Here is a 12,347-nt window from a genome sequence, read left to right as displayed (position 1 = left end):
ACCCTCTACATCACAGTCAGCAGGCACATTGTAGCCAATTAGGCTACACTCCCTCCTGGAACCCCACCCCCCTTATAAAAGGCAGGCAGCAACAGGCATTGGACTCACTCGTGTGCCTGCAGTAATTAGAGAAGGGAGAGCTGCTGCAGATTCTCATAGGGAAAGCTTAGTTAGGCTCTTGTAGGCTTGTTAGCTTGCTTCTTGCTGATTCTTATTGCTAAAAAAGCACCTCTCAACAGCTCTTTTGAGAGCTAATCTTGTTCTTGTGATCTATTTTTTTTTTGTGTGTGTGGCCCACTTGCATTATATACAGCCCTGTCAGTCAGTCGCAGCTGGCCTTTGGCCCCTTGGTGGCATAATTACTACTGTGCCAGGTGCACATTGTAATACCCATCACTGCATATACATACTACCTGTTGTTCACTTCAGTGCACCCACCTACCTACGTGAGCGCACGCAGTGTCACTGTGCCTGTCCGGTACCTGTCTGTGTATGACAGGTGCCCATATAATACCTATCACTGTATATACCTATCTGTTGTCCACAGTGCACCCACCTACCTACGTGAGTGCATGCAGTGTGATATACCAATCCGTGCATACCTGTTAACTGCACCTGTGTGACTGACTGCACATTGTATTAGTCAAGTCAGTGCAGATCTTTCACTTCATCCCCCCCAATATGGACAAAACAAAGGGCAGAGACAGGCCACCTGGCAGGGCTGTTCGAGGTCGCGCTGTCATGATCTCGTGCGGTCCTCGACCAAAGTACAGTGTTCAGAAGAAGGCACGTGCCATCAACCCCCAATATTGTCAGGACGTAGTTGACTATTTAACACAGAACACCACATCTTTCTCAGCTTCCGCACGGAAGCGTGACATATCTTCCTCCTCCTACTCTGATTCTGGCACCCCACTTAACACTCAGTCGGCTGCCACCATCAAAGTGCCATCACCCCAGTGCTCAGCGGTGTGGACATTTTTTTGTATGTCTGCCTCAGATGAGAGCAATGCCATCTGTACTATCTGCCACCAAAAATTATTGAGCTGTTGAAAGGCCAAGACCCGCGTAGCGACAACTACCTTACGAAGGCACCTGATTACAAAGCACAAACTGCAATGGGATGACCACCTGAGAAAAAGCAGCACACAAAAGCAAAGCCACACACCGCAGTGGAAGATACCAGGACACAATTTTTTCTCAAAAAAAGGCGATACCTAAACTGTACCGTAATGTTGAAAGGCAAGTGGTGACATCTCTGGCACACAGCGTTGGGTCAAGGGTCCATCTGACCATGGATGCCTGGTCTGCAAAGTATGCTCAGGCCTGCCCGAAGACTAAGTCAGTTCCCACACACAGCATCTCTGCCTGCATGCCGTGTGACTGCCTGCCCGCCCCAAGACTAAGTCGCTCCCCACACAGCACCTCTGCCCGCAGGCCGATTGACTGCCTTCTCCTCCACCACCAAAAAAGTCCAGGACTCCAGGTGGATTCCTGAATTTTTTTACTAATTTTTCTGGTGCGTGCACATGCCTGCCTAATTTTTCTGGCTGCACTGCAGCTGCAACAACAAAACAAAAGGCATGTACATGTGCCAATTCCCCTTCGTGATCATTACCTTGCCGCGGTGAAGGAGCTTGCGTATCACAATCAAACAAACAACAAACAAACACAGAACATTTATATCGCGCTTTTCTCCTGGCGGACTCAAAGCGCCAGAGCTGCAGCCACTGGGACGCGCTCTATGGGCAGTCGTAGTGTTAGGGAGACTTGCCCAAGGTCTCCTACTGAATAGGTGCTGGCTTACTGAACAGACAGAGCAGAGATTCGAACCCAGGTCGCCTGTATCAGAGGCAGAGCCCTTAACCATTAATCTATCCAGCCACAATGAAGCAATGACCGCCAGCTGTGAGTGTCTCGGGGGGGGGGGGGGGGTGCACATGCCTGCCTAATTTTTCTGGCTGCACTGCAGCTGCAACAACAAAACAAAAGGCATGTACATGTGCCAATTCCCCTTCGTGATCATTACCTTGCCGCGGTGAAGGAGCTTGCGTATCACAATCAAACAAACAACAAACAAACACAGAACATTTATATCGCGCTTTTCTCCTGGCGGACTCAAAGCGCCAGAGCTGCAGCCACTGGGACGCGCTCTATGGGCAGTCGTAGTGTTAGGGAGACTTGCCCAAGGTCTCCTACTGAATAGGTGCTGGCTTACTGAACAGACAGAGCAGAGATTCGAACCCAGGTCGCCTGTATCAGAGGCAGAGCCCTTAACCATTACACTATCCAGCCACAATGAAGCAATGACCGCCAGCTGTGTCTCGGGGGGGGGGGGGGGTGGACATCCAAGTTAATAAGGTCGTTGCTTCATTGTGGACAGACCAAATTTGATCAGCTGGACAGTCACTGTTGTTCTATCATTGAGCTACCACAGCCCGGCGACCATATGGGCTTGAAAACCGACACGGCCTGTACTCTCGCCATGGTGCACACCAGTCCAGCACGGCCGTCGCAACACAAACAGCTGTTTGCGGTGCGTTGCACAGTGAGTTTGGTGTGTCAGTGTGAAGCAGTACTCTAATTACACTCCCTAATTGATGTATACACATGCAAGATGTTTTTAAGCACTTTAGGCCTGCAATTTAGTATTCAATGTGATTTCTGCCCTTAAAACGCTGCTTTGCGTCAAATCCAGATTTTTCCCCGGGACTTTTGGCATCTATCCCACTCCTCCATGCCCCCCTCCAGGTGTTAGACCCCTTGAGACATCTTTTCCATCACTTTTGTGGCCAGCATAAGTGTTTCTAGTTTTCAAAGTTGGCCCCCCTCATTGAAGTCTATTGCGGTTCTCAAAAGTTTGCACAGAATTTCGTGAAAGTCGGAGGTTCGGGCCATCTCTAATAGGGGTTCACATCTCAATCAGATGGCACCCTACTGATTTCAATAGGCTGCATTTCCCCACCTGAATTTGCATGTGAGGAAACACAGTGAATGGCCCCTAGTTTTAATGAGACTTTAAAGAAAGAAGTTGTTGGGTGAGGTCAGCTTTATAGCGTTGTCTTTTAATCCACCTATAAATTAGAGCAATTACATGCAGAAAAAGTAATAAACAAAATTGATAAATTTTGATTTTAATGATCATACCAATTTTCATGAAATAGTTTGCACGTACTAGAAATCATTTCTTTACACAAATATATCAAAGGTGTTTTAGATGCTACCAAATAGCAATTTGTTTTATTTTTTATTAGATAAAATGTAACCTCAAAGAAATGAAGATCACATATTGCTGTTAACACTGGATTTGGTTTTCTTGCTGTGGTCAAATGTTACATCAAATGCTGAAAAGGAAGACAAGTCTCATGATTTATTTTTTTTGGTTGCACTGGACAATGCCACAATGTTTCCTGTTAACCCTGCTGTGGATCATAAATGATTATTATAAACACTATATGGAGATGGGCACAGACAGCCATACTAACCCAAGTATACCACTTTTTCAGTCTATGAATTTTCAGTAAAAAGCATTGAAAGTGGTAAGCAGACCAAAGGCTGTGCATACATGTCACAATTCTGCTACAGGTATAGTGTTAAAACACCGAGCAAAATGATGAAGTGCTTTCAGAGTAAACAGATAGCCAAGGTCAGAAACTATCATTTACTTTTTGTAAAGGTATGGAACTATCTTCCCATCTTCCTTACATTGCTTGAAGGTAATAATAAGATGGTAATGGTAACAGAAGCTGACTAAAAGTAGGCATACAATATGCAAGTTTTATAAAATAGATTAGACATAACATTCAATATAAGCATGATATCTAACGAAAATCTAACACAAAATAGGGCTATATTGATCAATGTTTATATGTTTTATCGATTTAGCATTAACTAAACATTTCCTCTCTTTATTGCACTGAGGGTATCAAGCCATACAAAGTTATTGGCAGTGTGATGAGTAGAGCTACTGGAGCTGAGTGCCGGTGCTGGTCTCTCACAGGTACACCACTCCTGTGTTAAGCAAATGCCAAGAAACACCCACAGAGACCGCACTCAGAAAGCTGTTTAATCACTGTATTGAAAAAATCAGAGCGAAAAGAGGCACACAACGTTTCGGGCGTAGCCCTTTCTCAGGGTCCTCACCTGAGGAAGGGCTACGCCCGAAACGTTGTGTGCCTCTGTTCGCTCTGATTTTTTCAATACAGTGATTGAATAGCTTCCTGAGTGCGGTCTCTGTGTGTGTTTCTGATCAGTAGAGATGGTCAATGAGATGCAAAAAAATCTGAGATGATGCAGGATTATACAAATTTGATGTGCACATTAAGGCAGCTTTAAAATGGAGATTCGACTGATCCATGTTCAAGCTGCAAAAATTTGCATACAGAATGTACCGAATCCTGCATCATCTTGGAACTATTTACATCGCATTGACCATCCCTAGTGATTATTATTCAGAACAAGGTATAAAACAATCAGTATTTCCCGAACAAACTTGGTTCAGGGTTATATCAGTTGTACTTAATGCCAAGTACATGTTGTAAGGATTGTGGCTGGCTTAACATATTACATTGGTGCAGTTAAGGCATACTCCATCAATCTGTTATTGAATGGATTGTGAGCTACAACTGTAATCCAACCACAGGATAAGGACCAAGACTTAAAAGCTGTAAATCAACATATTAAAGATATTCATCAAGCATTGACATAGAAAACAGTCAACCTCAGCTTATTTCCTGATAGTTTAAAGAAAATATCATTTTAATCCTTTGGTTTCATTAAAACATAACAAACTGATAACAAGAACATGTAAACGTATAAAATAAAATCTTAAGATCATAAAAAATTAAAATTCTTTGAGCATGAAAAATAGGGCAAATATACAAACTTAAATAAGCATTAAAATAATTTTCCTAGTGAAAGCAATGCAAACAAACAGTTCTATGAAAGACAGTCTTCTATTAGACTATTTGGTCACGTCCAGCGATAGTTACGGTAGTGGATTGTGACGCAGGCTGTAGGGAATCACATATCTTCATCTTTCCTGGAGTCTCTTCTCTTGGAACAAAGCTCGCCAGCATCAGGATCTCAATAGTAGAAGTTAAAAGTCCTCTTCATAGCGATGCTCAAGTTTCGCTGCTGCTTTGCGTAGAGTCCTCAGCTCTGCTTCCTTTGTGTCCTCCTGCCCGACTAAAATAAGATGCTATAACTTATCACCTGGTAGAACCTGTAAGCATAGAAAATATCTTCAAAGTACTTTTCAGTTTCAAACACAAAAACTACTACTGTCATTGGTGGTGGCCATGCATGAATTGAGCTATGAAACATAATGACCTTACTAAGGTAATCTATCTATCTATCTATCTATCTATCTATCTATCTATCTATCTATCTCTCTGTCTATCTATATATCTATCTATTTTTCTATCTCTCTATCTGTCTGTCTGTCTGTCTGTCTGTCTATTATAATGTATCTCTGTCTGTCTGTCTGTCTATTATAATGTATCTCTGTCTGTCTGTCTGTGGTGTTAAATCATTAATCCTAATTCACCTTACTTATTTTTCACCTGAACTATAAGGCAAGAGAATAAATGTAATACAAAAACAGATAAAGAGAGATAAAGCATAAGTTAAGACATATAAAGAAAGATAAAACAAGAATTAATATGAATAAGTATAGATAAATTATGAATTAAAGGGAACCTGAGGTAAGAGGGATATGGAGGCTGCCATATTTATTTTCTGGTAAACAATGCCAGTTGCCCGGCAGCCGTGTTGATCTTCTGGCATAAGTAGTATCTAAATCAAAACCCTGGAACAAGCATTAGGCTAATCCAGTAAAACCTGAGTCAGCTGAATCAGAGTACCTGATCTGCATATGCTTGTTCAGGTTCTATGGCTAAAAGTATTAGCGACACAGGATCAGGAGGACAGCCAGGCAACTGGTATTGTTTAAAAGGAAATAAATATGGTAGCTTCCATGTTCCTCTCACTTCAGGTTCCCTTTAGGTCAGAGAGGGAGAAATTAATCATGAGTTACAACAGATAAGGAACGATACATCATGGGGTTAACAGATAGGGGAGTATATTACCTATGTACCAGTACAATTAACAGGTAGCACATTGAAACACTTTATGCAATAATGTGCATAATTCCCAATATACAGTTGTTGCTGCACATATAACTCGGTTGAGTATTTAACCCTGTATGGCTAGCACTGCATCTCAACACAGGCTTATCTTCTTGTTTTCTTCCTGCCTACTTAGTGTGTAATAAAGAATTTAACCCATCGCATCCCATGCATGGTGAAAATTATTTCTTACTGCAGGCAAGGCAGGATGATGAGAGGTATGCATGACTTTAAAAAAAATGAAGAATATGTGTGAAGGGTTGAATGCTTTACTACAAACTGGACATGGATGAACTACTTGAGTGCACCCACAGTATTATTCACAAAGAGTTATTCCCTCAGCAGTTAAGCGAGGAGATAGGTGGTGTTGGGTGAGTGGCTGTGTGCTGAGAAGTAAAAGTTGTTCTGTATCTATGGAATGCCCTCCCTGCCAGCTTTTTAAATGAATCATGGATCACATGACTATTTTTCTTTCCATTTCCCTGGAAAGGCTGCATAAAATAGGATAATGGCACAGACCCCTTTTCATCGTTACTATGAAATATCTGGGAGGGTGAACTAGGACTTTAACCCTTTCCCTGCCAGTCAATTTGTCCTAAATACAAATATCTACTAGCGAAGCAGTTTTTAGACATTTTACATGAAATAGGACATATTATATATGTATCGTTTTTTCGGTATTGAATTGGGCTTGGGGGCTGAAACAAAATTGTGTACTTTTTCTGGAGATATAACACATTTTTTATTGAAATATGTAAAAAAAAAGTTCAATAAAAAATAAAATATTTTACTGTTGTGTTTTCTTTTTCAACGAAAAATTCCATGGTGGCTGGATAGTGTAATGGTAAGAGGAAATAGATGCCCCCAGTACAGGTAGCCAGGTATAGGTGCCGCCAATACAGGTAGACAGGTATAGGTACAGTCAGTATAGGTAGCCAGGTATAGGTGCTGCAAGTACAGGTAGCCAGATATAGGTGCAGTCAGTATAGGTAGCCAGGAATAGGTGCCCCAGTTTAGATAACAGGTGTAGGTGCCCCAATATAGGTAGTAGGTATAGGTGCCCCCAGTGTAGGTAACATGTATAGGTGCCACTGTGGGGAGGGGGCCAGCATCATCCTCCTCATGGGCCTCCCCCCTGTGGCTCCCTACAGTGCTAGTGTGCAGCGGTGTGGTGTGTACTTAACTTACCTGCTCGCTCTCTCCATGTGATGTGTCCTTGCCAGCAGCAGGCTCCTCTCTGGCCACCCGATTACGTGTCATGCAGGAAACAGGAAGAAGAGAGGAGACGACTTCTGGCAGGGGGCACATGGCATGGAGCGAGTGATCGGATGAGTAATTACACACTGACTGCTGCTCCAGCTCTGCAGGGAAGCACAGGAGGGGGGCCCATGTGGAGGGAGGAAGGAATTATGTCGGCCCCTCTCCCCACTGCTTCCTGGGGGACAAATTGACAAAAAACATACTAGGTACGTTGTTGGCAGTTGGAGCCCTTGCCTGCCAAAATGTACCTAGTACATTCTTGGCAGGGAAAGGGTTAATAAAAGTTTCCTTCTTAAAACTGAAGCCTAGGCAGACAGATAAATACAAAGCTGACAGTAGATTAGATACATACAGCAGCCATAATAATCAACTCTGTGCCTCCAACAGCTGAGCAGAATGGTTGAAATTAAATCTATAAGCTATTCTGCTGAACACACAGTGTAATTAAGCAGTAAAAAGAGGGGTCATCATTCTTTCTAACTGGGCCATGTGACATTGGTAACTTGCCATTACGGTAGTTGCTGTGACTTGGTGCGATAACATCATAGATGAGACATGGCTGAAGTGGCTGCTGTACAATGAAGGAGATTGTGACCCACATTGCAGCTCTCCTCATCCTAAGTGATCAGGGGATTACATAAACTGATGAAGATAAACATATATGTGTAGGATTTATTTATTGACATAACTGTATGAATTATTTTATATTGCATGGCGTTCTGGAGCTATGTTATTCCAGTGTACAGTTTTCACAAGAAGATCTAAATAAGCCAATGTGGGCCAGCTGTAACTTCTATTCCTGGCACCAATTTTTCACACGCCTCCAAAACTTTCTCCCTGATGCCCAGTAAATCCAGCTGCAAGTTTCTGTTGTCAACTGACTCTTTGTGTAACATGCTCATGGGATCTGTGAAAGATGTACAATGCTTTCAAGTACTCACTAAGCCAAATAGTCCTCTGGACAAGATTGGGGCATCCTCTGGAAAAGGTTGAATGCTTGTGTCTATGACTATATCTATTAATCTGTCATTTATATCCTTTGAATTACTGATTAACATGGAGATTCAAACAAAAATGATTCTTTATTTTTTTTATTAGTACGCCAAAGGTGTGTTGGGCGCTGGGAGAGCCGGACTGCTCTGCTTCTGCCACTAAACCCCCCCAGCAGCATTAAATACTATTCCCCCTCCGAGTCATCACAACTCAGAGGGAGGTGTAATTCGGGGTCCAGCGATTGCTAGAGCCCTGCATTACTCTTAAACACCCTGTGCAGCATACCATTGCTGCTATGGGGCGCCTAGCTTTGGTGCCTGCCCCTGAGCGCCGTGCACCAAAACCACCTGCTTCAAGGGGGGATTCTGAATGGCTAAATGTGTACTTTTTAGGTGGTGTGAATGCAACAAATGAGATAGAAAAGTATTATTAACTGATCGAAAAAAAAACATAACTCAGGATGGACTAAATGGTAGTATTTCCATGTATCAGGGCAGTCCCATATCACATGAAAAAAAAATTGGCAACCATCTATCCAGTCCAAATCAGCTATAGTTTCCAGAGTTTGATGGGTCAAAGTTTTGTTCCTTCATGGGAGAGATGTAGCATCTAAGGAGGCGCATGAGAACCACCAATTTATCCTTTGCAGCTACCAATCTAGAATTTTAGAGTATTTTCCACATGTGTAGGAATGTCTACCTGCCATTTTGCTAAATCCCCTTCAGTTTTCTCAGACCTTGCCCTCCCTGACAGCTTTTTTTTAATGAAAGCTTAACGAAGTGTTTGGTAAAATACCGAAATGATATGTGTAAAGCAATTTCTTCATCAATACAGTGTCACTAGCTAAGTAGAGGGCTATGTTTCAGTTTGGAAGATCAAACTCACGTTTTATATCATTAAATGTTTTTAAAGCATTATTCTAAACTATACTCCATAATATAGTTATACTGTAATCAGCCCATAGTTTTGGATCTGACATTGTAAATAAGTATGGAAAGGTTTAATTGAACCATAAAGGGTTACATGGACCTGACTTCAAATTTACTTTAGTAAATTTTCCCAACACCATCACAGATGGAAGCATTGGAGTCATTGCCCTGGATGGGATAAAGGCAAAGGAATTGCGACACATGTAGGCAGCATGTTCACCTATAAGAGGCAAAGTCAAAGTCTGGCAGGCTATACATTTCTGTTTCAACATTTGAATAATTGGCTCTAGATAAAGTTTGTGCCAATACTAGACCAGAGATTCCATTTCAAATTGCTTTCAAATGTCTCCAAAATCTATCACCTCTGTAATTTGGTCCCCAGGTTCCAGGTATGATCCATCCTGTAATAATTACTCTGCATGTGAAGCTATTCTACCTTCCACTCTCATGTGCAAGTTTTCTCATGGATTCGACCCCTCCTCTAGAACTATCTTTCACACCACGTCCACCATGTCCTGAATCTTGAAACTGTCAATTGTACCTTTTAAATAGCACATCAATAAAATCGCTTTTTGCCCATCTCCAAAATATGATTCTCAATTCTATTTCCAAGCAGCAAAGTCATGATAACATAATATCTAAATAACTATTAAAAAGTAACCCTCATTACCCCCCAGCTAATTACCTTACTTTTAAAAAATACCTCTTCAAACAAACAGTTAATTTCTCATGGTCATTATCCAGATATGTATTAACACAAAATAACCTGTTGCTCCTTCAGCTCCAGTTGTGGTACCTCGCCTAGTGTTTCTAACCCACTCTCCTCCTAAATGTAAGCAAGCATCTAAGCTCAGGACCTCCCATATTATTTCTTGCTGTAATAATAGTTCTACCTAAGCATGTACCAACATTGTTGGATTGCATTATACTATATACCACATATTTATCTTTTTATTCAACTGTATTGCTGGAGGTTCTTTCTTTGTATACATATGGACTATTAGCACTTTATAAATACAAAGTGGTAATAATAATTGTATTGGGGTGGGGGGCTGTTGCGCACCAATGAGAAGTGCTTGCGGCACCCACTTTGAGAAACACTGGCTTTTAAAGGGGAACTATGGTTAAATAGCTGCTTATAATATCATTTAATATAAAATATGTGCAATTGTAGCAATGTTTAAGACGTATATTGTGGCTGAATAAAAGTCTTATTTCAATGTTACATTACCCTTAGTTAGTGATGGAGTCGCGTCAGCAGAGGAAACTATCTGATGCCAAATCAGCACATTCCATTGGGCAGTAGGAGGCAGTGTATCAGCTGTGTGAGCTGCTGTTGTAATCCCCCCATTTGATGTTTCGAGAGAGGATTCCTCCAACTCCTAACGGCTCACTCGAGCAGTTTTACTACTCATCTAAGTCACTGTATGTCTCAGGACATTGACATTGATATTATAAGCAGTTATTTAACCATAGTGCCCCTTTAATCTAGTGTTGTCTACATTGCACATTGTACAGTGCTACTAAATATGATGGTGATTTATAAATAAAAACAAAATAATAATAACAATAGCTCTGAAATGTTCTTGGTACATACAAAAAAAAAACATTCTATCTATGGCTCACTGAAGAAGACACGTTTTAAAGCTCCATATTCTTTAAATTGACTGTCTCGCTGAAACATGCACATCTTATTCACCACGCAATAGTCCAGATGATGTTTCTCTTTTTACTGTTTTCTTTTTTTCCCAGAACTCATGTGGTCTTTACCATCTGTATCCTAGAGTCTGCTTTTCTCTCTCTCTCTTTCCACTTGATACATTTAGCAGTGGAATCCCGGGTGGTGTTAAGCAAGTGTGACATGGTAAGTAAATTAGCCATGTGAAATAAGACATGCTATTAATCACAGGAAATCATTGTCCTTGGAGTCCTCTGAAAAGTATCGAGTATTACTAAATATTATACTAATGTTTCGAGAGTTTCACACTGGAAAACACAGAATACAGAAAACATATGATTGTTTGGAACAGATTTACAATTCTTAATTACAAATAAGTCTGGGGCCACTTTGTTGCTTTTGTAACTGTCAACTGCAAATAGACCTTTTTGAGATAGATTTGTTTTAAAAGAGCAGGTTCACTTAACTCTGTTATAACATTTAATATGACATCACAAGAGACATATAAACACATTAGATACTGTGCAGGGAATGGCTTGTAAAATGCTGTATACATTTCTACTTTCAACAAAGTACATCAAAAACACTTTTTACAGAGATGGAGGAGAGATGGAAATGGACTGCTGGAATGCAGAAATGAGCAGGCTGGTGTAGTAATCTTTGAAAAAAAATAATACAGTAATGCCATACTGTAATAATGTACTATTGCAGTATGCGGTATACTGATCCCTACCTATTTTATTTAAATATTAAAGGAAAACCCGCACCAAAAAAAAAAAAAAAAAAAGTTGCCACTGAGACAAACAGCACTATTGGGTTCCACTAATACTTACCTAGCCTGATGTTCACCACCTCTGTTATGATCTGCTCCAATGCTTCAGTATGCATGTCAGTTTTCACTTACTGGCCCATATGCAATAAACTTTTTCTCCTAGGAGATCATTTTCAACTTCTCTTTAAAATACATTTTCAGTACTTTGTCATTTTAAAAAAGTACCAAAAAGTAGGTTCAAATGTACAATCAAAATTATTTTGAGTATTTTTTGGTTTGCTGGTGGTTTAAAATGCATTATATTGTCAAGGTGTGAAAATAGATGAAAACTCAGAAGAAAAAGTTAATTGCATACTATACTACACTATATGATACTCAACTAATCACTAGGGGCTGATTTAATTACTGGCATTAAAAGTATTGCTGTATCACACAGTTTAACATCACTTTCTTCTGAGCTAAGAGGAAGCCCAGCAAAAGTACAAGAAATTATACACATAGAGCCAGTTTTAGACTTTTTACTGCCTGAGGCAACCACGTGAGGATGCACCCCTCCCCCCCACCCCCGATTTGGAAAGATTGCATGA

At 40.9% G+C, this 12,347-nt stretch overlaps 1 protein-coding gene and 1 long non-coding RNA gene across 7 annotated transcripts in view; one reads left to right on the top strand and one right to left on the bottom strand.

Moving 5' to 3' along the window:
- Window positions 1–4,770: 4,770 nt before the first annotated feature.
- The window catches only part of CRLF1 (cytokine receptor like factor 1), a 182,292-nt gene continuing 174,715 nt past the window's right edge, over window positions 4,771–12,347 (bottom strand). For 4 of the 6 annotated variants that reach the window (XM_068233911.1, XM_068233912.1, XM_068233916.1 and 1 more), the window contains one exon: window positions 4,771–5,187. In XM_068233911.1, the coding sequence (XP_068090012.1) occupies window positions 5,099–5,187 (89 nt within the window). In that variant the 3' untranslated portion in view covers window positions 4,771–5,098. Of the gene's footprint in view, window positions 5,225–12,347 lie in introns of all 6 variants that reach the window. The other 2 variants (XM_068233914.1, XM_068233913.1) reach the window with 1 other exon arrangement.
- The window catches only part of LOC137510553 (uncharacterized), a 43,525-nt gene continuing 42,248 nt past the window's right edge, over window positions 11,071–12,347 (top strand). The window contains exon 1 of the long non-coding RNA XR_011020504.1: window positions 11,071–11,174. This is a non-coding gene — a long non-coding RNA (uncharacterized lncRNA). The remainder of the gene's footprint in view (window positions 11,175–12,347) is intronic.

Source organism: Hyperolius riggenbachi, chromosome 1, assembly GCF_040937935.1.
Source record: "Hyperolius riggenbachi isolate aHypRig1 chromosome 1, aHypRig1.pri, whole genome shotgun sequence".
NCBI lineage: Eukaryota > Metazoa > Chordata > Amphibia > Anura > Hyperoliidae > Hyperolius > Hyperolius riggenbachi.
This window is presented reverse-complemented; position numbering and strand designations above follow the sequence as displayed.